The following is a 25,918-nucleotide window of genomic DNA, read 5'->3' as shown; positions in this document are numbered from 1 at the left end:
TATTGAGCTTAGAATGATCCGCAGACAGCGATAACTCCGGTCCAAGCACTACAGTGGGTTTGCTTATTAAGGAGAAGGAACTCGATGGTTGCCATAGGTGGCATGCTACACAGCTTGATCGGAGAAGTTAAGTGGTCTGTCAAAGTATAGAACCAGTCGCCTACCCCACAAATGAGCCACTTGGACTTGTATTTGGTGTACCCAAGATGATAGGATGATGCCTTAGAAATTTCAAATTGAATTGGTTGTATATCTTATCGTGTAGCTCCTTGAGAAGGGCCACGAAACAGCAGGCTTGTGGTTATGGGCATTCGCTTGACTCGACTCGGTAGACCGTCGACTCGAAAGATTATGGTTGAGTTTCATTTGGCCCACCAATATTCTCCGAGATTTTTGACAGCGCGGGAGAAGTATCGTTGGAGAAGCTGGGTGTGGACGTCGTGTTTGAGGAGGGAGTGTTGGCGATTCATCGTCCTGCATTTATTTTGCCGATGGCAGAATCCATTGATTTATCCATCTCTACCATATCTCTAACTCCCGAAATAGATGAGAACGAAGTGCAGCATGAAGACTAATCGTTATCAATGTAGTAGCAGTGTATGCAGTCCTGCAGTACATGAGCTACGGCACGATACTAGGCACGAATGTCTCATGCTTCAGAAAGCCTAACTTTCTCATTTGAAATGCTGTCGTTATGTCGTGCTTTCACCGAGATAGCAATATGCCACATTTGACTATGGTTATTACTAGGGCGCTGTAAACGAAACCTGGCTGGCATGGTTCCTGTTGACCGCCAAATGGCACCAAAAAGACCGGTCCTCATGGCTGCGCCATTTAGGACAATATATAGCCTCAAATTCCGGCCGACAGTTCCTGAATTCTATATTTTGTGTCTTCATGTCTGTAAGTAGAATATCTCGGAAAATCGACCTAAGAGCATTTCCATGAAGGAGCCATCGGGTATTTTCTGTTATGAACGTGTCATCGGCTCTCTCAGTACTCCATGGCCTTGAGTCTCAGCTGGTTGAAACCCAGACTTCAGGGTTGTATATCTGGTAAAGGTCGTATGAACATCATTGAACGATAGTGGTTCCATAATTTTGGGTTCCATATTCGCGATGTCGCATCGGCCATTGGAAATATTCCGACGCGGCAACCTTAACCGCCTCAAAAGAGGCCTGGACCAGATCACAAATATCAAAAATACTACAGGTGGAACTACCTACTTCTACTGCCTCGTGTAATCATCCCATAGAGATCTAATGCTCTTTTCGATTACTTATTAGTGTGCCAATCGGAGTTTAATGTTTTCCGCCCGCCTCCGAGTTCTGAAGCCGTCGAATTTCGCGATCAGTAAAGGCCGATGAGATCCACAATTCAAGCTTCGTGGCCCGTTTCGTCATTGGCAGTACCCGCTTGTCGGCACGCGGATATAACCTTGCCTCGGCCGAGTTCATTATCCACCATATAGTCATGGCCTAGCGTCGATTTCAGTGGAAGGTCTCAAAAATTGCCCAAATGTATATAGGTTGTAGTTACCTCATTCACCATCATAACCCTAAAATCAAATATCAACTTCCGTCTACTTTAATACGATCTTGAAAAAAAAATCAAAAATTTATTATTGAGCATACTTGCATTGGAATCTCTCATTGGACCGCTTCCATTACGCCTACCATGGACGATAAACTGGGTGATGGCATCACTAGAAGTGCTAATGGAAGAAGAACATATAGTCCCGACGGACTCGGGACTCCATCCTCTCAGAACCCACGATATCGGGAATCAACTGATGTTCCAAATATAGGAGATTTTGAGCAAGAAACCAGGAATGTGTCGGATGATAAGAGCACCCTTGGAGAAGAAGAAGACGATGACAGCAAGGGGAGTTTGACTTCGTCAAGTCGCAGTACGATTTCTCGGCATGTAGGAGCCCATCCAGAACAACATCAGCCAGGTGGATCCGAAGCATCAAACTCAGAACGAGATATCGAGAAGCAAGAGCTTCAAGGTGCAAGGCAGTGATCTTATTGGACTGGACTGGAGTGGATTTGGGGGTCAAATCCACTCCATACGCCGAGGAGGCGGTGGAGCTCCAGGACTCCAATATGACTCCAGATCAAATATATACTATAAATAGTAAGTCTTGGCAGAAGGTAAGGAAAAAGTTAAGGAAAGAAAGAACGTACCAAATCAACCCTAAATTACAAAGCCTCTATATAAGAAGCTTCGTGATCTTCTACCTCAATCGCCTCCTCGAGGGCAGCATATGCGCCCTTATCATGGCTTTCACTCTCGTCATCATCTGGCTCTATAGCCACTGGCTCACCCGGCCCACCTGGCTCCCCCGGAGGTGCCTCTGCTACTGCATTTGCTGCTGCCTCTGCTGCCTCTGCTGCTGCCTCTGCTGCTGCCTTTGCGACTTCCTCCATAGCTTCCTTATACGCGGCAACTCGAGCCTTTGAGGCCTCCTTTGGTGGTACCATTTGTGTAGGCTCCTCCCTCTGTATTATTAAACGTGCCCTTGCGCGGAGGCCCGTACCAATGGCGGAGGCACCCGTTGGCCTCAATCATATCTATTTACAAGCGAGAGCGACGGGTGACGTGCGTTGCTTCGTATGCTTCGGTTTCTTCGTTAAGGCGTTACATCGAATATAGTTCTTGCCCTATAGCTTAAACTTAACCACCTCCTTTGTGTCGTCGGCTTTCGAATTAATTGATTTTGGGGTAAGGGTAACGTGGAGGCGGGCGTACTAAGAGAAATCGTTCTATTGCGAAGGTAGGAAAGTCAAATACAACACCACGACAGTAAGTGTAGATGCAGAACCGTAACAGCAGAAGCGACAGCAGCAGTGGTAGGATGGCCAGGTGTCCTAGATTCTATGGCTAATACACTACTTATTGGACGGTGAGTCAGTGGTAGAGTTAAGAGACTTGCTGATTGGCTTCTTCTTTTACACTGACCCCTTAGCGCTCTATTCCTCCTCAGCCGCACTTTGAATTGGGTATAGATCTGGAGCTCCAAGAGTCAAATCAACCATAGATCCACTCCAATCCACCAACCAGAAGGCCCAATCCAAATCCATATCGAAGCCGAATCCACATTGGAGCTCCAAATAGACCCCGCTCCAAGTAGATCACTGGTGCAAGGACAAGGAAAGAAGAGAAGGATCCCAATCTCGTTGAGTGGGATGGTCCTGATGACCCTGTGGGTAATCCTTGGATACTCTATGGACTTAATGCTTACGTTTTTATTATAGGGCAATCCAATGAACTGGCCACGGTGGAAGAAGTGGATGGTTACCATTGTACTTGGCCTCATGACCTTCTGCATAACGTTTGCTAGTAGTGTTTTCAGCACAGCAACTATCCCTACTGCTATTGAATTTGGCGTATCTACTGAGGTCATGATCCTGGGTACCAGCTTATTTGTTTTAGTAGGTGCTTGCATTGTCAGGACGTTTTTACTATTCTAATTTTGGCCTACCTAGGGCTTTGCGGCTGGTCCACCCCTATGGGGACCACTTTCCGAGGTATATGGTCGCAAGATGCCATTGTTCTTTGGCTTCTTCATATTCGCAATTTTCCAGATTCCTGTTGCCGTAGCACAGAACCTCCAAACAATCATGCTTTGTAGATTCTTTGGGGGGTTCTTCGGCTCAGCACCTCTCGCTATCGTTGGTGGTACCCTCACCGACTTCTGGGAACCCATAGACCGTGGCATTGCCGTGTGTATATTCGCGGGAGCAACTTTCATCGGTCCCGTTGCCGGACCCATTGTAGGAGGCTTCGTCACTCAGAGCTACCTTGGCTGGCGGTGGACTGAGTATCTAACAGCAATAATGGGATTCTTCTTCGGCACTGTAGGCTTTATACTTGTACCAGAGTCCTACCCTCCAACTCTCCTACAGCAGCGTGCAAAGAAGATTCGCTTCGAGACACGCAACTGGGCGATTCACGCTAAGGCGGACGAAATGCAAATCGACCTCAAGAGTATCAGCAACAAATATATCATCCGGCCATTCGTCATGCTATTCCTCGAGCCTATCCTCACCCTAGTCACTATTTACATGGCTCTCATATACGGCATCCTCTATCTCTTCTTTGAGGCCTACCCCATCGCATTCCAAGAGCAACGCGGCTGGAATGGAGGTGTGGGCGCGCTCCCATTCATCAGCATCACTATTGGCGTGTTGATTGGCGCCGGCATCATCGTTTGGACATCCAAAACTCGTTTCGCTCGCAAGATGGCAAAACACGGCCGTGTTATTCCAGAGGAACGACTTATCCCGATGATCGTGGGCGGATTTATATTCCCTGCAGGAATGTTCTAGTTCGCTTAGACATCAAACCCACATATCACCTGGGTGCCGCAGGTCCTGGCAGGCATTCCAATCGGTGCAGGAGTTCTGATGATTTTCTTGCAAGGACTAAACTATATCATCGATGTTTACTTGATGAATGCCAACAGTGCTATTGCGGGTAATACGTTTGTTCGATCGCTTTTTGGAGCTGGTTTCCCCCTTTTTGCCACGGGAATGTGAGTTGATCCGAAAGTTCTATTTGATCCAAAACATCGGGCTAATGCATCTCAGGTACCATAATCTTGGAGTTAACTGGGCGACGAGTTTGTTGGGGTTTCTGACTGCTGCTCTATGTCCCGTTCCTATACTGTTCTATTTCTATGGAGCAAAAATTCGGAAGATGAGTAGATTTAGCCCGACCATGTAAGCCGGAGATCTGGTGGAGAGGTGCTTTGGTTCAAAAGCATGGGCGAAAGGCGTTTTATATAGAATGTTTCTGGATTTTCGCATCAGTATCCCCTCTGTTTGGGGATCGGTTAGGGACGTGTAATAGATGGACATGTCTACAAGGGGGTAACATCAATGCCTCAGACGCCCCCCCTGCTAGTACGGTACACAAAATAACCTAGCCCTGCTATGTTACTTAGGGCTCGCTTATTTTCCTCTCCATAATAGCAGGGGGGGCGTCTGAGCCATTCATGTTACCCCCTTGTATGTGGCTAAGCGAGCACTGCAGCAGCACCCCTGCATCTCAGCAACACCAACATCATCAACATTCACAAAATTGAGCCTTGCTTGCTTGCTTTCCATATTAGTCTTATTTAAGAGCCAATGCCTTATTTACTTAATTTCTAATAATTAATTATTGCTGTTAATAACTTAATAACCTATACGCTCGTCTAAACCTTTATAAATTATTTATAAAAACCTTAAAAACTTAACTAATAACGATATACTTAATAAGCTAAACTCCTTAAAGGTTACCTACTAGTCTCCCTTACCTTCCCCTATACCTTTAGGTGATACGCTAGCGTTATAGTTTCTATCCTTTATAATAGCGCCTCTCTCTACGGCTTAACGTAAGACTTTAGCCGCTAAAAAAGCTAAAAAATAGCTTTAGTAACTATATAAGGAGGACCTAAGGATTAGAAGAGCTTAGGTAAAGAAAATTAAAGATTAGGCAACTAACTAAAAAATAAAACTCCTTTAGGAATAGAAGGACCGTACTAAAATACTATACGTTTAAAAAAAATAGGAAGATTAGATAACTAAACTCTATATATTAAGCCTCGCTATAGTAACAGTAAGATTAACTATAGTAGTATTATCCTTAACCCTAATTAATAAACTAGGTAAGTTATTCCTATTTATAGCTAATATTCTAATTTTTTTTTCCCTAGCGTCCCAAATAAAGAGATACTTAAGGTATTTTAGGGTACTTTCTTACCTAATAACCTCTTTTACCTTTAGATACACTAGCTCTAGTCTAAGCCTTAGAATAATATCCTTATTATTAACAGCGTCCTTTTTATAAGACTAAAAAAAGGGATAATAAAAGACTACCTATCCGTTAAAGTATGGGTAGAGGGCTTCCTTAACCATATAATAATTTTAATTATTATATATAAGAATCTTTTAGTAGATCTTATTCCCTAAATACTTACCTTTTATAATTAAGTTATCTAGCTATCTACTACCTACTAAATTACTCCCTTAATAACTATAGCCTTAAAGCACTACTCTATAGTTATTTAAAAAAAAAACTAGTTAGAGCTAGCTAACTAGAAGATCTTTAGTAACTTCCTAGATATCTATTATAATCCTAGTACTTATAAATCCGTATCTATCTTAAAACGCATATAAGTAAGTACTAATATCTTAAGGACCTATTATAGCTTTAATAGAGGGAAGTATAACCTAGGTAAGAATTATAAGTTCTTATATACCTATAGTAAGTATAGTAGCCTATATACTATAAGAAATTATAAGTAGTAATTACTAGAGGAAAGTATTAATAAGGAAAAGGAAGAGGAGGAAAAGGATTTTATTAAGCTATACCTACACTCTACTAAAACTATGCTCTACCCTTATAGTATAGGTAGGCTAAATACTATACTATTATTTCTAGTCTTCCTACCCTCCTTTCCTTTATAGGACTTTCCCTCCCCTTTAATTATTTAAGTATAGGGGCGTTATCTATCTCTATACCCTAGCAACCTCTAATACAATATTATTAGTATCTTAAAGTTTAAATGCTAGATTAAGGCAAACCTAAAAATTAAGCTTCTTTCCTAAAAAAACTAAGCCTTAATAGCTATAAATACGGTCCTAATTTTAGAGAAGATTAGCGCTAATCTAGATATAGGTAGGATTATAATAGTAACGTCTTCTATTATATCCTTACTGCTAGGTTTAGTATCTAAAGTAAATAGGGGATAGCGCTATATTTATAACTTATCCTTACTATCTAGCCGATCTATTAATAACTTAATCCCTATAGTATTCGCTATACTATAATATTTAACAGTTAATTAGGTTCTCTAATACGTTATATATATAGGCCGTAGTTATATAATTATTAAGAGGGATATTAAGGACACCTTTTAGAATATTCTACTTTCTATTAAAGCTTAACACCTTATAGGGTTCTCCTAAAAGGGTATAGTATATTTTAAATATTGCCTCTTATTTAGCCTTTAAACTATACCCTTTTTATTTAATCTTTTTACGGAGGGATTTTACTAGATACTTATCTAATATATCCTAAATACCGCCTTAAAGTACTATCTAGATAACTTTATTTTTATACTCTCTAATACTTTTATTTTTCCTTAATTGCTTAATATATATAACTAATTAAGTAATAAATTAGGTATTGTCTGAACGAGTTCGTACAGGAATTTATGGTCGCAATCACGTGAGCTAAGCGAGCTCAGGAAACCCCTTAAATTCTACCACTTTATGTACAATTAGAAGAACGAGTCACCACCGTCTAAATAAGCATACGATACTATACGTATTTCGTGCCCCTAGACACAACTCACTTATACCATTAAATTGGTACCGACACTGATCAGTAAGCGCGCACAGATCAGGAGATACGCACTTACTTAGAAGACGTTTACGCTCCACCTTACAAAGGCCCTATCTCAGTTAAACAGAATTAAAGTACTTTAGATTTGGAAGACGTCTAACACTCTACCTTATCTAGAAATACCTCGAATCTAAATTAGTAATTACTCGACACCTCCCCCTAAGCAATACTCGACAGCGACTACCCGTTTAAACTCCTAGTACAACCTGCTAGAAGGTTGGAAGTTGGGGATTATGGACCTATCACCAACTCTATATACTTATTTAAGTCTTAGTATGGTTACTGGAAGTTATAGACGCGAATACAGACCTATACGGAACCCCTATACTTAACCTCCTTTGAACCTTAAACCCCTATCCTTAAACCTTAACCCCCTACTTCTACTACACCCTCCTTTAATACCTCTGATATCTTATCAGACCCCTTACGGAGACCTTTTACCCCTCTATAAACTACTACGGACCTATTAATTGCCTCTACGGACCGTTATAAGACCTTATAGAAACCCCCTACCCTTTTACGAACCGTTATGGATATCAACCGCCCTTACGGACCACCACAAGACCCCTTCCACCCGCTACGCACTATACTACACTACACAGTATGGCAGATATCAGCAAGCAAGTTAGCGAAGGTTAAAAGAAGTGGAGATAAGGAGTTGATATTAAGTCCATACTTAATATTAACGAATATATTAAGTTTAAAATCCTTAAATACGGATACTTTAAGCTTAAAAATAATAACCTATAGGAGCAATACTAGGAAGACTTCGCAGACTTCACGGAAGCTATTTTTAAGACTTGTGACTATATAGCCACCTACAACCTACGAGCCCTCCTACGTTACTAAGGTATATGGGTTAATAAGCAAGTTACCATTGCACAGTCTTTATATGATACACTATGCAAGGAGGACTAAACGGAATGGACTAAAGAGGAAGTCTTAGACCACATTAATACCTATAGATTCTTTACTTCTCAAAAACCTAATTAGATCTCTGGTCTTCTAGGACCTTCAATATATACAAATCCACCACCGCCTAAAAAAATAGGACTTTTACCATATATAACGTCACATTCCCACCCTACTAAGAACACCTATAACGTCATACCAAACGAACTAGAAGCACCCGTTAAACTAGATGAGCTGGAATTACCCCTGCCTACTTTAGAAGTTCCCCAGAAACTACAATACCCGCACCAACTAAGTCCTACCTAGCAGCCTACCTAGCAGCAGTACAACCCTCAGCAACTTGGCCATTAGCAGTATACCCTATAGCAGAACGGTTTTACGGAACGTTCTAGTGGGGTAGTTATGCCAAGGGAAGAACTAGACAAGACGTCAAAGGAAGAGCCTAATAAGACTCGTACAGATATCGGTGGAAGTTAACAGGTAGACTCCAGTGGAAATTAACAAGTGGACTCTAGTGGAAATCGACAAGTAGACTCTAGTGGAAATTAAGATCAAGCAACCAATTAAAAGGAGCTTAACCCTTAAGACGATGATGCAATAGGCCCGTAAGCCTTAAAGGATAATCCTCTACCTAGCCTTCCTACCCTAGCTCAGTTACCAGAGCCTTAATCAAATATTATAACTGCCCCGTCTACTCAAGCTCTACCTACATAAGCTCCGCCCCCGTAAGCTCTATCTGCGCAAGCTCCGCCTATATAAGCTCCGTCCGCGCAAGCTCCGTTCGTATAAGCTCCGCCTATATAAGCTCCGCCTATATAAGCTCCGCCCGCGCAAGCTCCGTCACCGCAAGCTCCGTTTACACGACCTCCGTCCGCACAAGCTTCGTCCGCACAAGCCCCGTCCGCTTAAGCTCTGTCTGTACAACCTCCGCCCGTACAACCTTCGTCCGTACAACCTCCGCCCGTATAAGCCCCGCCTGCGCAACCTCCGTCCGCGCAAGCTCCGTCTATACAAGCTCCGTCTGCGCAAGCTCCGTCCGCGCAAGCTCCGTCCGCAAAAGCTCCGTCCGCAAAAGCTCCGTCTGCACAAGCTCCGCTAGCTTTACCCTCTTCGTTAACCAAAGCCAAGGAGCCACGGCAGCCAAGCTCGTACGAACCTCCGCAACCTACCCAGCAATCACTGCCTGCGGCAACCGCCTCTACCCTCCCCCTACTGTATATGGACCAACCCACGTACAACCCCTACCTTCCCCAAAACGAGCTATATAAGGCAAAGCCTATGGCTAAGGAGCATAAACAACCTATAGCCTTATTTGATCTACCCTTTACTGCCTAGTCCTTAGCCGTTATATGGAAGAAGGAACACCCTAGCTAAAGAGCATATACTACCCTCACTAACCGCCGCTGCCGCTAGTAGTACTAAAACCCACCACCTATACCGCCGTTTCGGCTACTTATTAGCCGAAAAGCTATACAGAGTCCTTAAACACCAAGGGAGGTGATATAATACTCCTAGTGTTAGAACGAGACTAATAGAGCACTTACGGCTCGTTTACGGCCCATCGGAAGGCCGTACGGTTCATTTACGGCCTGACGGAAGGCTGCATAGTTCATTTACGGCCCGTAAGCAGGACTTACGGCCAGCCTAGAGCACCGTTTAAAAGGCAGCCCAGAAGGCACTTTAGGAGGATTTCTTACGCATTTCCTTTATGTTTTACAGTTTTATTTTTACGTATTTCTTTTATATTTTACGGTTTTATTTTTATATATTTTGCATTTTACAGTTTTATTAAAGCAAATTACGGAGGCTATATACAAGCGGTTTTCACTTTAAGTACCGCTAGTATATAATTATAGCATAGCACCTATTNTACGGAGGAATTTCCTATATATTTCTTTTGTATTTTACGGTTTTATTTCTTAAATTCTTTTNTATTTTATGGTTTTATTTCTTATATATTTTCTCTTATATTTCACGGTTTCATTAAAGCAATTACGGAGGCTATACACAAGTTNTTTCATTTTTCAAGTACTGCCAGTGTCTGAACGAGTTCGTACAGGAATTTATGGTCGCAATCACGTGAGCTAAGCGAGCTCAGGAAACCCCTTAAATTCTACCACTTTATGTACGATTAGAAGAACGAGTCACCACCGTCTAAATAAGCATACGATACTATACGTATTTCGTGCCCCTAGACACGACTCACTTATACCATTAAATTGGTACCGACAGGTATCCTATAAAATAAATTAAAGAATATTAAAGGCACTACGGCTAAAGTCCTAGGTTATATTATAGATACTCTAAAGTTTAAACTACGTCTTTCTCCTTTAAAATAGGCCACTATAATTAAGGAGATTAATAAAGCGTTAAGTAGTAGATCCCTAATGCTAGTTTAGAGTTAAAAACTAGCTAGTAGACTCGCTTAGAGCGCCTAGGTAATTAGGCTTAGGTATTTATATAACCGCTTTATCTAGGAGTTTATTTCTACTTTTATAAAGGTAGATAGTTATCCTCACTAATAGCTAATAGCTAAACTTCGCTAAGACTTATTATAGTAAAGGGATGCTCTTACCCTTTTAAATAGTATCCTCTTCTTTAATAATACGGATTAAAAATAATTCTATTTCTTCTTAGACGTATTTAGGATTCTTAGTTATAGGGCCTTCTTCTTTTTTAAGGATTCTTAAGGGACAACATAGCCGCCCTATTCGGTATCTCTACCCTAAGATAATTCTTTAAGCTACTACCCTAATATAGAATACTACCTTACCCTAATTAATAAGCGAGAGGTCTAAGTAATTATAACTTTATTTTAGCTCTAGGTAACGTAGTAGGAGTATAGCTTAGTTTATATCTATATAAATAATATAGTAGCACTTTTAGGATTCTAAAATACGGTAGTAAAAGGACTAAGTAATTACCCGCTCTATAAGATCCTCTAACTAGCTATAGCCTATAATATTACGCTCTATATAGAGTAGGTTTCCTCTATAGAAAACGGGCTAGCTAATACTTTATCTCGTTTTAATTATAATAGGGTATTATTATTATACCCACATTAGGATACTTCTAATTTACCATTATTATACGCTTCTTTATTATATTTAATCTAACGCTAAAATAAAAGACCTAGTCTTTCTTAAAGACCCCCTACCTAATTTCTGGATTAAGGTAAAAGCCCCCTTAAAATACTTTAGCTAACTATTATAGCACGGCCTCTCTAATAGAATAAGAGATTTATATTATCCCGTAATTAAGAGTTAGGAGGGCTACTATAACCTTTATAGAGCAGTAAAGTACCTAGCGCCCCTTTATTACCTAAGAGAATAAATTACCTAATAGATCTTTAGTAATACTAGTCCAGAAATAAGCTATATTAAGCCTACTATAGTTAGAGCCTATATCTCCGCAATTTAATCCTACTATATTAACGCTAATTATAACACCTCCATCTTTAATAATCCTATTATTAAGAGGATCCTAGACGGTATAATATCTATAAATCCCTTTACTACGGCTAAAAGATTGCTAATTACTAAAGATATCCTTACCTAATTAATTACCCTAAATGCCTAATCTGTTAAGGATCTTAACTTTAACGCCGCTGTTACTATAGCCTTTATAAAATTCCTTTATCTAGGCGAGATTACCTATACTAAGGCTTAAAAAGATAGCTATACCTTCTTTACTATAAAATATACTAGAAATAATATAACGCTAGTAGAGGACTATATAATATTATATTTAAAGCGTAGTAAAATAAATATTAATTACTAAGGAGTCTTAATTATAATTACCGCTTTAGGGTAACCTAAATACGTAGTTTAAGCTATAAAATACCTATTTAAAAATAACCCCTAACCTAGAAATGCCCCTTTCTTTTACTTTAAGAGATCGGCCTTTATAAGCTATATAGTTAGAAATAAGCTAAAGTATAGAGTTATTACTCTTAGCCTTTACTCTAAGCTCTATAACGGACACTTGTTTTAAAAAGGTGCTACTTAATATACTTAAGATAACAGTTTTATAGACAGCTAAATATAGTAACTAGGCTAGTAGTCCTTATAAGCGTTCCAGCTTTACTATTTATTATCCCTAAAAAACCTATTTTAGCTAAGTATAAACTTCTAATATAGAACGCTAATACCGTTTTTATTATTACTCGCCCTAAATATAATAGGTGAAGGTATTTAGGTATAACGGCGTATAGGAGTGCCTATTTTAGTACTCTAATATATTAACTTAAATCTCTCCTTTCCCCTCCTTTTTTATTTTTTATTTTTTCTTCCCCCTACTCTATCTTATATAGTATAGGCGCTGCGCTTCTAGGTCTATAGGTATTACATTTAGTTAAGGCAGGGTAATCCCCTATAAATGGCCTTATAAATATACCCATTCTTAATTAATGCCTTTAAGCCCATACCTACTAATTAAATTAATTAATCCTCTTTTCCGTAAGCGTGTAAATAATAGATAGATATATCTATGTGGCTAAGCGAGCACTATAGTAGCACCCCTATATTTTAGTAATATTAACATTATTAATATTTACAAAATTAAGCCTTACTTACTTGCTTTCCCTCCTACCTACACCTTTTTCTTTAGTTGTATATTTTAGGCTTTATAAATAGATACTGTAGCGATATGCTTGCGCACGGGTCTATAGGCATCACGTTTAGTTAAGGCAGGGCAATCCCCTGTAAATGGCCTTGCGAATATACCCATTCTTAATTGATGCCTTTGAGCCCGTACCCACCAATTAGATTAATTAATCCTCTTCTCCGCAAGCGTGTGAATAATAGATACCGCGATAGTATTATAAGATGTAGGAAAATAAAATTAACCATAAATGAACTTAGCGTTCAGCTTCCTCTTTTTCTTGGCGTTTGATTGTCTCGCTCAACTGCTGGCCGCTTTTGACGCTTCTACATCTATAGGCACCAGCGTTTAGTTGGTTGTATATGTATGGGCTTGGAATTTTCTTATCCTCTATTATGACTCGGGGATGGAGGGTAAACGCCCAAAAACTTTGCCGAGGACTAACGATGGCAGAAAACACAATGGCAACGCTTCTAAGGACAGGGGTAATAGGACTAAAAGATTGGCTCCACGGAATAAGAGTCCCTAGGTACGAGTGCGGCTGGCCAAGACAAACACTAAAGCACGTAACACTAGCATGCCCCCTACGTACCGGCCGAGAGGCGATGCTTCTAGCAGCTGGTACGGAGGACTATAACACAATACTTTCAACACGAAGAGGCCTTAAGGCGATCACCCGGTGGCTCATCAGCCAGAACGTCCTAAACCAGTTCTAGGTTACAAAGCAAATAGCGGAGGAAGGTAAGGGGGGGGACAGGCGCCCCCTAGAGGCTCTACAGTAGGAGTGTAAGCTTAGGATACTAGCGCGTCCATAGGCTTACTACGGCAGCAGTGGTTACCGAGGAGACCGAAAGTAAGGATATACAGGACCACAGGTGACTCGCAGGCAGGCGGGACCTAAAGGCGGAGAGACAGCATACGGGGTTTTCTCACAGAGTTTTCTCCACATGTATATCCCTTAACCCGTCAGGGCGAGCAAAGGGGAAGGCCTGTGCGCGAACACCAGAATCAGAACAACGCGTGTATCTCTATAGAATTCAACCATCAAATACACCACCACCATGCCTTCCAATTATACCAGAATCGATGCAGATCCTGTTCAGAAGACTCAATATAAGGTTCCCCCAAATAAGACGGCGAAAATACCCCCCCCCAAGGCCTTGGCCACTCCCCGAATTCGAGCCTATCTTGTATTCCTGAGCACGGCCACCAAATCCTATTGATCTGATTGGTGGACTCTTATCGATAACCTGCGTGCCCAAGTTGACGGGTCAAGGGATAAGGTGTAGTCCACGTGAGCCCGACAGGGATCCGATTCGGAGGTTAAGCAATGAATGAATAATAATAATATTATTATAGTTTTAGTTTTGCGTATACTAAGGTATTAGAAACTTTATGTTACGGCACTGTTACAAACCCTAGTCAGGGGCTCGGCCGAGCCGAGCCTTGGCTCATGTATATAGGCGTGTCCTTTCCTCGACCTTCTTCCAGACCTCGTCTTGGAATTCTCGTTCGCTGGCTGCCAATAGATTCTGTTCTTTTGACTGAGCCTGCACACTTTATAGGCTTTACTAGGCATAATTATAGGTATATTCTCTGCTAAATTAATAGGGCTAGCTTTAGTAGGGTAGGAAGACGTAATAGGTAGGATAGTAATAAGAATTAGTAGGTGAAAGAGGGGATTTTAAAGGGTTAGGTTAGAAAGATGCGTTTAGATATTTATTTTTAGCGCGTATATTATATTGCGATTATTGTATATTATAGAACTACCTACTAAGAACCCCTATATTTACTCCTCTTAACTAAAAGTAATACTTATATCTTATATATTAAATAAGTAAACTAACTTAATTAAATGGGACGATATAGGGCTTAATTAACTGCTAAAATTAGGCCTCTAGGTTTAATTGGTTGTTTAATTATAAAGTAAATAAGTAAACAAATTAGTAAACGGGGTTTGTTTATTAGTGAGTCTAGGTAAAATATATCTAAATATATAATAGGAGATGGTTATATAATTTAGCATAAATATCCTATGACTTCTTAACTAAATTTTAGTTAAAGATTTTTAACTTCTATTACAGTCTACTAAAAAGCTTTAAAATACTACTAAATTAATCCTTCCTTACTATGTATTAACTTACTATATATATATCCGCGGTGACTGACTGCTTATGTTAGCAGCTAGATGTTAGCGACGCTGCCACGCGTTCGCCCTTACGATCTGCTTCTCCGTCATTCCCAGCACTAGCCTCTGGTAGCGCTCTCTTTCAGCCTGCGTAACCGTATAAGGTCTAAGCGGATCTCTCAGCATTACGCTCCCCCTAGCTATAGCTAGTGCCTCGCGTCTTTTGTTTTCCTTAGCAGTGCTCTCCTCAGCGAGTGTCTTTAATGAGTCACAGTGTTTTGGTACTTTCGACGACTCAGCTATCCAATGCGGCTTCCGATGCTCTCGGTTATTTTGTCGGACAAGGCTTTCTTCTGGTGGAAATACAAGAGCAACACAGTATAGCTGAAGCAAGGCTTGTTCAATTGTTGACTGGTTTTCTTGCATAAACAGTTTCGCATCATGCAGATCTGCTAATAAAGAGGGTGCTCCGTTAGCCTGACTACCGTTAGTTTAGAGTACATTATATAACTTTTGCTTATCGCTTACTGTCACTATAGACTCCAGAGAAGTGATTGCACGAATTCCCTCAGGTAATTTTCTTAGTAGGCCCAAGGCCTCAAGCCAATGCAGAAAGTGCCCGAGAAGGAACGTGTGCACTTCTCCATGATCGGTTAGTGGCATCCCACTTTGCGTGGTATGCGATATCCAATGGAGACATGCATATCGGAGCTCCGTAGGTAAACATTTTTCCAGTTGCCCAGGTTCAATGTCTGTAATTGATTTATCTGATGAACCGAGCGAGCAGATGTCCTTCTTTAGCGTCGACATGAGCTTTAGGCAGAACCGCGCTATGACCGTGTGGGTCTTCTTGTCTTTAGCCTTGATCTCAGTGGTGAAATCGCTCTTCTGTAACAGTGAGGGAAATGCAGGCTGGAGAAGAATTTCCGCGAGATCGTCATCTCCGTGCTGGGTTGCCCAATTGAATGCGCTCAGAATGGCCTCTGGAGACTCCAGAATGTGATCTTTTCCGTCCCAGTTTGGAGAGGTTATCCCTGAAAAGAGACTTTGAACAATTTGTTTCCGGTCGTTTGAGACGGCCCACTTAAGGAGTAGTTTGGCGTTCTCATTCCAACTTGAGCCAACTGAATCCAGAAGGATCTTTACCACCTTTTTAAGGTCTAAATCAATAGCCAGATCCAAGGCACGCGTGAATGCACATTCAGTAACGTTAGGCAGTCTAAGTCGATACCAGTCTTCTAGATCCAGAGTTTTGGCGATGAGGCGTCGAGTAGCAGTGTCATCGTAAGCCCAAGCGCGCTTGCGCAATAAATGCAAAAATCCGCTCTCATTGAAGGATTTGACACTTCCAATCATTTCTGTAGCATATTCATTTCGAGCATATTCGGCCGCTGTATCTAGTGCACTCAAAATACGGGCTGTAGTGGGCTTTGAGGCGCAGATTTGATGCACGAGGTCGCCATATCCTAGTCTAACAGCCCAGTAGAGGGCATCTTTGTCTTCTTCTCCTTTCCAGAATGGGTCAAATCTAATCCACTCCGCAAGCAGCCTGGGTCTTTCATCAGTAGAGTGTGAACCGGTCAAAGTTGAGTGAAACTTGAAGTTCGGTGAGTGACGTTCTATCCGGCGTTTCAAAATGAGAGCAGCTTCCTCGACCCAGAGACGCTCGAACACAGTTTCTAACGGTGCACGAGGCCGACAGGTCTCCCAACTCCGTGGCCAAAACAGCCCAGGTCGGTAAAGTATAAATTGAGAGGAACACTCGTTCTTGCTCCTAAGATCTGCTGCTCCAAGGCTAATGAGATATTTAGCTGCGTTTCTTGCCGAGACCATAAATGCTAGCTGGAGTAAATCGGGGAGCAATCCTTGGAAAAATTCTCGATCACGTCTCTCAAACAGAGCGAGTGTTTCTACTTGGTTCCGCGCAGTGGCGAGGTGAATAGGGCAGTCATGCGCAAAGTCCCGGGTTTGTGCCCCAGAGTTGAGAAGGACCTCAACCATGTCCTTTGCCTCATCGTTGTAGTATATGCAGGCGTGGAGTGGACTCATTGTACATAAACCGGAAGACCATTCATTGACTGAAAACCCCGCAATAAGGCCAATCCGCAACGCAAGGGTGTCGTTCAGTGCTGCAGCTAAATGGAGGGCTGTGAGATTCGTTCTTTCATCGGCAAGGCCGGATCTTGTCAAGTCTGATCGTGCTTCTTCACAGTATTTTCCGTAGAACTCCCAGCAGTGCTCGGTAAATATGTCAGGGGCCTCGAGAACTTGGAAGGCATTTTCCAAAGCTAGGACCGTATTCTTGGTGATTTCCGAACGATACCCACACTTTTCAACTATTTTCCGAAGGGAATCTTCGAGCTGCTGAATAGCAAAAGCATGCCCGGAAGAGAAGTAGGAATGTGTGGGTTGAGAAGAGGTAACAACAAGCTCGAGCTCGCCATCGATGAAATGAGTTGCAGAGGGTTCTAGGAGGACTGCGCCTTCACAGAAACATGTGCTTCTAAAGTATACGTGAGTACTCGAAGGAATCAATAATACCAATTGTTGTTTACCTCGTTTTTAACGGCTTAAGGAAGATGACCTCGGGATTGCTCGAATGTTGTTTGACTACTGACCGGATATGTGAGTGCAGAAATTCACATTCTGCTAACACTCCACTTAAGAGTAGGAAAGTTCGGGAGGGTGTCTGTAAAATCAGTTCCAATATCTCTTTCGATATGTCCGAGAACACTGGTAAATATACGTCATTCTGTAGTTGATTGGGCTGGACCGTGATAGGCTTTAGTCCGGGTACTACCATACTATCTTAAGCGGACAAATCTTCTTTGTTCTAGCATTACTTACTTCGCATATTTTTAACACGTCCATCTTTCAGATTCTTATCAAGAATTAGGTGCTAGAATGTAATGGGGAAATCAAAATTGGGAACTTACGCGTAGAAATTTTAGCCTCACCTACAAAACGATAAGATTGCTTTACACAACTATAGGGGAAAAGTATGTAGGCAGAAACTTACCTCCTCCTGCATTAACTGGGACTCAATAGACCCGATTTTTGTCTCCACCAATTTGAGAAAACTCTCGGCGACATCTCGTGCTCCAGAAGTGATCAGTTTTGCTGGCCCAGGCTGTAACTGGGGAAAGGCATTTTTAATTTGAGCGACTTCATATAATGCGACTACCTAGGAAAAGTCAAATCATTGTTGGGTAGCTGGGAATATCTTCGCCTGCATACAGTTACTTCATCTTCTGAGGAACAAAATACAATTGAGTCTTGAACAACAAACGACGGCAGCTCATAGCTCCTAAGAGCTCCATATATTTGGCTGATGTTGTGGACGTTCATGAAGGTGGTTGTAATATTCCCCCGAAACAAGGATTCGACGGAGGCAAGCGAGCACAGTGTGGGAATGTACGGTGGTACCACAACCGTGAGACGCTTCTGGATTGATTCAGCTCCTAACGAGAAATTAACATCCTAAACACACGAGGACAGGCCAGTGGATAGAATAGGAAGTTTAATCAAACCTTGATATTTCTCGGTAAGCCACTGTGCTATGTGCTTTGTTATGTTTTGGATAACAGTTTTTAAACCTTCATCGTGCTCAACTGGCCTCAATCTTGGGTAGCGGTCGCCTCGTTTGCGGAATATTTCTCGATGAAGAGCAATCCATACCCTGACGGCATCTTGCTGCTGATCGGAGCGGACCCTAGGTAATGTTTATAACAGAATCGTCTAAGGTATCAAGATGGCGACTTGCAGGCCCCAAAAACAGTCTGATCCTTCCAAAGGGGCATCATTTCCCCACCGCAGCACATCGTTTGCCGAATGAAGGCGACTGCAGAAATGTTATTCGGTTTGAGACACTAGAGAAAGGCAAGAATCAGTGGCCTACAGAGCAGCGGATCCGGCCCGGGGTTTTGGCCATTCCACTACGACCGGATTGTGGCTATCCTTTGAACGCAATTATTGTCAGCATACTCATACACCCCTAGTCAAGGCAGACCATGACCTTAACCATGCGACGATAAGGGAGAAGTACTTGACCCGACAGGACGGCGGCAGCGACAATCGAGGTCAACCCGAGGCAGACAGCAACCTATTGCGTTAGTGAGCGCGGAACACGCCCAACCAGTCAATTTGCGCACCCACATTTATCACATCCTCTGGCATGGCGGCTTCATGGAGACAGTATCTGCTGATAATCGTGTGAAGAGTACGAGCTGAATTGCGACTTTCTGTGGCCCGGACGTTTAGCCAAGCGGGCAGCCGTGCATGGGCAATCAGGCAACGAGCGTGCCGCCTCCGCTTCTACACAACTTGCAAGTCCTTGCAACTTCGTCCCGTGAATTGTTCACATAGCAGACTTGCCCCCATCATCGTGCGTAATCCTGAGACGTAGCATATCGTAGGCCCGGTGGCCCGGAGCCGGGCGCTGATCACCGTCAGGGTCCTCCCTGCCATACTAACCTTGAAACCTCCCGTGCCAGCGTGCCAGCGTCGGGATGGATGATGGCTACGGCCTGGACGGACCCTACGGTGCCCTCGTCGCTGCCGTTCTCCAGCAGTGTTCGTGCGAGAGGGAGCACGCCGTCGCCGCACTAAAGGTGAGCCTTTCTTCTTCCAGCGCCTCCTTCCATGTGTAGCTTTGCTGAGCCGTCTTAGGTGTACAAGAACGATTTAGACCAGGCCGTTACCTCCATCGTATGTTGCACGCCCATTTCCTCGGCCATGACGCCCTAACCCAAGCCAGACCAGATCTCGACCCCGGCGACTCCTTAGCACCACTCGACATCGCCTTGATTTTGAGGACAAGGTGGTCGATCTTCGCCCCGACATAGACACTCGCGCTAGCCATGGTGAGCCGCATAAGATTGTGGATGGCGTGTTCGCGCTTGGATTTGCTTATCGATTGCGCAGGGTATATTGCTGAGAACAAGGGTTCTGGCACACCCAAAGACAACAGGGACACAAACTCAGGTCCGTAGAGCTCACTCAATCTCAGCAGTGCTTTGTTGAATTATGCGCGCTTTATAGCCCTTCAGCAAGGGATACATAATGCGCACAACCGTCCAGAAAGTCCGATCCGGAATCCGGATGACTTCATCGGCCTGAAAGTTGTCACGCCCGATATCCATTCTCCTTCTGAACGAGAGAGATTCCAATTACCAAAATTACGCTTCACAAATACCGGAACGCCCTTTGACCCCAAAGAGGGCCGTTCCCGGAACTTCTCTCTAGACAGGCTTACGTGGGCAGTTCAGGACGGCCTTTCTGCCACCGATGGTAGGGAATATTTGGCCTATTTTCAACGCTCAGAAGTTTCTGCCGTGATAAATCGCCAGGTGGCCGGAGTTCCTTCAGTGTTCTACGCTGTCGAAACAAACAATGAAGCCCTAATTCGTACATGGGTAGAATACGGCGCAGACGTTAACGCGCTGGAACCGGGGACAGGACTCCCTTTGCTTGCCTTTGCCATCCTCAATTCCACACAGCACGACGGAGGTAGCATGTTAGTGCTACGTATACTTCTTAGTAATGGCGCGGATGTGACCGTCATTCCTAGCTACCTCTTGGAGCCAATTCACCCTGAAAATGATGCATCGACACAAGCCAGGCCTTTAAAAAAGGATGCAAGTCAAACGTGGTGCAATGGCGTGATTGAAAAAATGGTAGAAAACTCCTTAACCGTCTCGCAAAAGTACTTTATTCGAAGACGTTCGCGACACCCCGCTCCTTCAAGCCGATTCATCCAAGTCGCGAGGGAGTACCAGCTAACCGAGCTATGTGGTCTCCCTTTCACAATGATCGGTCAAGATCTCAGTATTGAGATGCTAACGAATAGGTTACTTACACACCTCATAACACCGACTACCAAACCGTTGGTCCTAACTTTCGCAGGTAAGCTTTCTACTTATCCTTCTTTCGCTGTTTCATTTTATGCTCTTCGTCTAATATGGCTTGAAGGACCTAGCGGCCATGGGAAGACTGAGGTCGGTAGGCGACTTGGTGACCTACTAAGTCTCAAAATGCTAGTCGTCGATATGACACAGATCAAGCATGAGACAGATTTGTTTGGTCCATACTCTCCATACGTCGGGTATGAGAAAGGCTCACCCCTCAATAACTTCCTTGCAGACAACTCCGGTCGGAAGGCCATTGTAATGCTCGACGAAATTGAGAAGTCAGGGTCTAAGATAATGGATGCTAACTTAATTGTTTTTGATGAGGGTACGAAGCAAAGCATTCATCCAATTCTTTTCCGTGCTAATCATCTACAGGAAGGTATCAGGACCGTCGCTCAAGAATGAAAGTAAATTGTACAAACATTATTTGGATCCTCGCCACAAATGCGCTTGACTCCAAAATCAACGAATTCAGCGAAATGAAGTTTGCAAAGCAGCATAACTCGGAAGCATTTAATCCTAAGCTCAAAGACGCTCTGGTGGCAACCCTATTTAGGGGAATGAAAGAAGAATTTGGTGTATGTGGCTGGGCCAACTCCCACATCGTAACATTGCGCTCTGACAGTTGAATTAAGGCGCCTCTTTCTAGACGGGTATCCGCCATTATTCCATTCCTGCCCTTCTTTTTGGAGGAACAGATGGTAATAGCTTACAAGTATTTGCTCGAACTCAAGTCTCGACTCCGCCAACCGATCGCGCCGAGGTCTAAATAATTCGTTAGGCATGTGAATCTTAACATTTCTAATGATGTCAATATCTACCGTAAACTCGCAAATGATTACTGGTATAACTCTATGTCCAGGGACACTAACGTCCATTTTCAGATAGTTTGCTCGCTGTTTTAAGCAGCGCTTGTCCTAGGCGCTAAGACCTAAGCGAAGTGTCTCTCCCCCATTAAAACTTCTAACTGCGTACTTCCATATTTAATCACCCATCATTGGGACGGCCCTGTATTCTAAAAGTGTGTCATCTATTATCCTACTGACTTATAGCCGGTTATGATAGACTTCCCTGGCTTTTAACGTTTCCTAAATATTTATAAAGCTTAATACGCCCGCTGCAGCCTTCTACGCGGTATTACTTCTATTAACCAACTATATTGGTTCACTCTTCTTTCTCTTCCAATAGATATGTTTTACTTTAGTTCTTTTCCTATACCTACTTAATATTCTCCGCTATTTTGCTAATCGTATTAACAATTCTATGCTATTACCTGACTTACTCTATTACTCTACCTCGCCTTAATTTATAAGTTGGACTCCGCGCCCGCCCTATTACTATAGTAATACCCTTTATTTTAGGAACCAAATTAATATATATCCCTCCTATATAACAAGCTAAAGAAAAGCCTAAGGCATAAACCTAGGCGTAAGTATAGGCACAAACTTGGGTAGAAACCTAGATGGATACCTAAACATCCGCCTATTTAACGACGCAAGCCACTAGCGCAACTAAAATATTTGACTAAGTATTATAAAAAACTCCGTAAAGAATTTAAGAAGATAGGTTTAGTAAAGAAAAATTATTTACTAGTAACGAAGAATAATATAAACGAAATTTTAACGCAATAGTTAAGGTAAGAGTGCTCTTATCTAAAATCCAATTCTATGGCTTATTATTTAGGTTCTATAAGAATATAAAGAAAAACCCTACTTAGCTTTTTAAGAATGCCTTAAACCATAACGTTAAAATTTTTCTTTAGTGGATTGTAGATAATTATCTATTACGGAAAAGGACTAGTATTTGTTAGAAATATAAATACTAGCAATAGCTCTATTAAAAATATGCTGAGAAGGATTAGCCTAAAGACATTAATGAAGAAATTAATGACGTATAGAAATTACTTTAAATATTTATAAAATCCCGCTAACTATTATAGTATATTAACGGACTATTGACTAAGAATAATGGGCTTAATATATCTACTAAGGAGAAGCTAGTAATAAATGTTAATGATATTTTTCGGGTTTTATATTATTACTAGGCTCGCGATACCTCTATATTTTTAGATGGGCGACAGAGTCTATAACTTGTATTTTTAATACTTATCTATATATATACAGTATCTTAGCCAAGTATATTAGTCTATATAAAGAGAAATACGAAAGTGGTAACCTAATGCGCTTTTAAGACCTATGATAAGGATAGGGGAGTAGGAGATGGTATAAGTAATAACGAAATTAATTGTTAGCGACTCAGTCAATCGAGGCACGAGTACGGCAAGAGGGGCGCGTAAGCCTATACGATTGGTAGTCTATAAACGAGGATCTAAAGCTAGAGAAAGGAAAGGAGAAGAAGAGCAGCGCTAGTCGAAGTAGGGTTCTTTTTATACGGTCTTCTAGTCACGTGACCGCGAAGTTCTGCCAAGTTCTGCCAAGTTCTGCCAGGTTCTGCTAGTGCCGTAACATTACCCCCCCCTCCGCAAAAGCCTGCCCTTAGGCTTTATAGTCCGTATTATGCTTATAGGGCGTTTTTATCTTTATATTCTTCCGGTAGCTTATCGTCTTTACTATACTAGCACTCTATCCACTTATCTAGGTACTTTAGGGGTCCTAGTTTATTAGGGTAGCGGTTATAGAATTCTTAAAGCTTATAGGGACTGCTAATAAAGTTCTATATAGGGTACTAGGTAGGATCTAGGTTATAGCCTTTCCAACTAACGCGGTACTTTAGCGTTTTCCTTACTAGTTTACAGGCTAGTACTTCTTTAATTTCCCATTCGTTGTCGCTATTAACTTAAATCAGTAGGGGAGGTTCGTTCTTTTATCCAGGCAATAGGTTGTTTATAGCTTTCCGTAGCTTATCTAGTAAGAAAATAGGGTAAACCTTAATTAAATCCGGGAGCTTTACTTTATATGAGTTACCTATCTTCTTAAGGACCTTATACAGTCCCGCTATCTAATAGTCTAGCTTATAGCTAGGCCGTTCCGTCTTCTAGTTCTTTATTATAACCTAGACCATATCGCCTATAGTAAAGTCGGGTTCGCGCCTATACTTATTTACCTACTATTCTATTAATTTCTAGGCCTTTTCTAGATTTATACGGGCTACTATCTAGGCTTCCTCTAAGCGCTTAGCGTACTGCTAGGCTTCCTTATAAGATAGTTTCTCGCGTACGGTCTATAGTCCTTCTAGTCTATCCTAGTCAAAGCTTATTTAGGGTAAATACCCTATTTCTAGTTAGATAGGTGCAAATCCTGTAGAGTTATAGGGTAGGGTCGCCTGGGCGTAGTCTATTAGGGGTAGTAGTTCGCCCTAGTTATCCTAGAAGTAGTTAATAAAAGGCCGGAGTCTCTAATCTAAATATTAATTTATAATCTCCGTCTAGCTGTCTGTCTGGGGGTAGTATACTATAGAGAGCTTTAGCCTAATACCTAGGATTTAGGTAAACTCGTTCTAAAAGGCCGATATAAATTATAGGCCGTAATTAGATATAATAGTATCTAGTAGTCCATAAATGCGGTAAATGTAATAGATATACAGTCGGGCCGCCTCCTTAGCATTAATATTCTTATAACAGGGAATTAAGAACGGGCGCTTACTAAAGCGGTTAACTAGAATTATAACCATATTATATCCATCGCAGTCTGTTAGTAGCTTATAGAAGTCTATAGAGATATGCTACTAGGGGCAATCAGGTATCAGGAGAGGTTTTAATAGTTCTAGGGTCTTATCTCATAGAATTGTAGATCTACGGCAGCTGTTATAGTTCTATATATAACGGTTAATATCTATAATTATTTTGAGCCAGTAGTAGCGGTCACCAATAATCTTACGGGTTTTATTTTTTCTAGGGTGGGCCGTAGAGACCTAGGTATAAGCTTCGGCAATAAGCTAAGTCCATAAGTTCTATTTTTTAGCTACTACTAGCCGTTCCTAGTGCTTAAGTAGTCCGTTTTCAAGGGACTATAGGCTAGCAACGTTCTTTGCCTTTTTACGGTATTCCTATAGAGAGGGGGTTATTTAGTTAGCCTATAGTAGTTTATTAATAAGGTTAAGTTTAAAGGAGTTAATAGGATATATCTTGGCGCCTAAGGAGTCTATGCTTAGTTCTGCCTATATCTAGGGGTTAAGGTATTCTGGTTATAGTAGCGTCTAGGTCCATAGTGAGATCTTTATAGCCGTTTAGTTATCTAGGTCTTACTCGCGCCTTATAAAAGCATCCGCACGGTTTATAGCGCCTGGTCTATATATAATCAAAAAGTTAAACTAAGATAGGGTATCCGCCTAGCGTGCCTACTAGGCTATAAGGGCCTTAGTTATTATAAAGTATTCTAGGGCCTTATAATCTAAAACTACCTTAATCGGCTTAGGGGTCCCCTCTAGCTATATACGCCAGTGCTAAAAGCTAGAGATAATAGCTAGCATTTCTTTACTATAGATGTGGTAATTTAGCTTAGTATCTATTATAGTCTTTAAATAGTATATAATAGGGTACCACTCTCCGTCCGGTTGCTTCTAGGAAAAAACACTAGCTATCGCGCTATTTAAGGCATCAGTTTTTAGCATTAAGGGCCGTTTTGGGTTAAAATAGGTAAGTAGGGGAGCCGATACCAGCCGTTTCTTAAGCTTATTAAAGGCCTGCCTACATATAGCGTTAAAGTAGAAGGGCTGGTCTTTTCTAGTAAGACGGTTAAGAGGCCGGGCAATCCTACTATAGTTCTTAATAAAGCGTTAGTAGAAGTTACAAAACCCTAAAAAGGATTGTACCCCCTTTATAGTCTGTGGGGGTGTCTACTGGTTAATTACGGCCGTTTTCTCTGGGTCGGTTTTAATTCCATCCATACTAATAATAAAACCTAAGTACTTTATACGCTTAACACTAAACTTTAACTTCTTAATATTAACCTAGAGGCCAGCCTCGCGGAGCCGTTATAGGACTTTATAAATATACTCCTTGTATTCTAGC

At 41.8% G+C, this 25,918-nt stretch overlaps 4 protein-coding genes across 4 annotated transcripts; 3 read left to right on the top strand and 1 right to left on the bottom strand.

Annotated features, from left to right (window-relative positions):
- Window positions 1–1,677: 1,677 nt before the first annotated feature.
- Window positions 1,678–4,544, top strand: K441DRAFT_684499 (bicyclomycin resistance protein; the record flags this gene model as incomplete). Its single annotated transcript, XM_067651786.1, has 5 exons — window positions 1,678–2,021; window positions 3,151–3,208; window positions 3,261–3,437; window positions 3,492–4,298; window positions 4,344–4,544. The coding sequence occupies 5 exons, from the start codon at window positions 1,678–1,680 to the stop codon at window positions 4,542–4,544; spliced, it is 1,587 nt and encodes a 528-aa protein (XP_067508479.1).
- Window positions 4,545–13,864: 9,320 nt separating this feature from the next.
- Window positions 13,865–14,163, top strand: K441DRAFT_653372 (uncharacterized protein). Its single transcript, XM_067647533.1, has 2 exons — window positions 13,865–13,933; window positions 13,974–14,163. Exon 2 carries the CDS (start codon window positions 13,974–13,976, stop codon window positions 14,133–14,135), a length of 162 nt encoding a protein of 53 aa, XP_067508478.1. The 5' UTR covers window positions 13,865–13,933; the 3' UTR covers window positions 14,136–14,163.
- A 940-nt stretch (window positions 14,164–15,103) lies between these two features.
- On the bottom strand, window positions 15,104–15,850 carry K441DRAFT_540857 (uncharacterized protein; the record flags this gene model as incomplete). Its single annotated transcript, XM_067642616.1, has 2 exons — window positions 15,104–15,517; window positions 15,575–15,850. 2 exons carry the CDS (start codon window positions 15,848–15,850, stop codon window positions 15,104–15,106), a joined length of 690 nt encoding a protein of 229 aa, XP_067508477.1.
- Window positions 15,851–20,244: 4,394 nt separating this feature from the next.
- On the top strand, window positions 20,245–21,722 carry K441DRAFT_541172 (P-loop containing nucleoside triphosphate hydrolase protein; the record flags this gene model as incomplete). The annotated part of the gene is made up of 4 exons (XM_067642631.1): window positions 20,245–20,944; window positions 21,011–21,274; window positions 21,325–21,527; window positions 21,585–21,722. Coding segments are annotated over 4 exons (1,305 nt in total), but the record flags the coding sequence as incomplete, so codon positions are not given.
- Between the last annotated feature and the right edge of the window lie 4,196 nt (window positions 21,723–25,918).

This window comes from Cenococcum geophilum (assembly GCF_001692895.1).
Source record: "Cenococcum geophilum 1.58 unplaced genomic scaffold K441scaffold_5, whole genome shotgun sequence".
Classification (NCBI taxonomy): Eukaryota; Fungi; Ascomycota; class Dothideomycetes; order Gloniales; family Gloniaceae; genus Cenococcum; species Cenococcum geophilum.
This window is presented reverse-complemented; position numbering and strand designations above follow the sequence as displayed.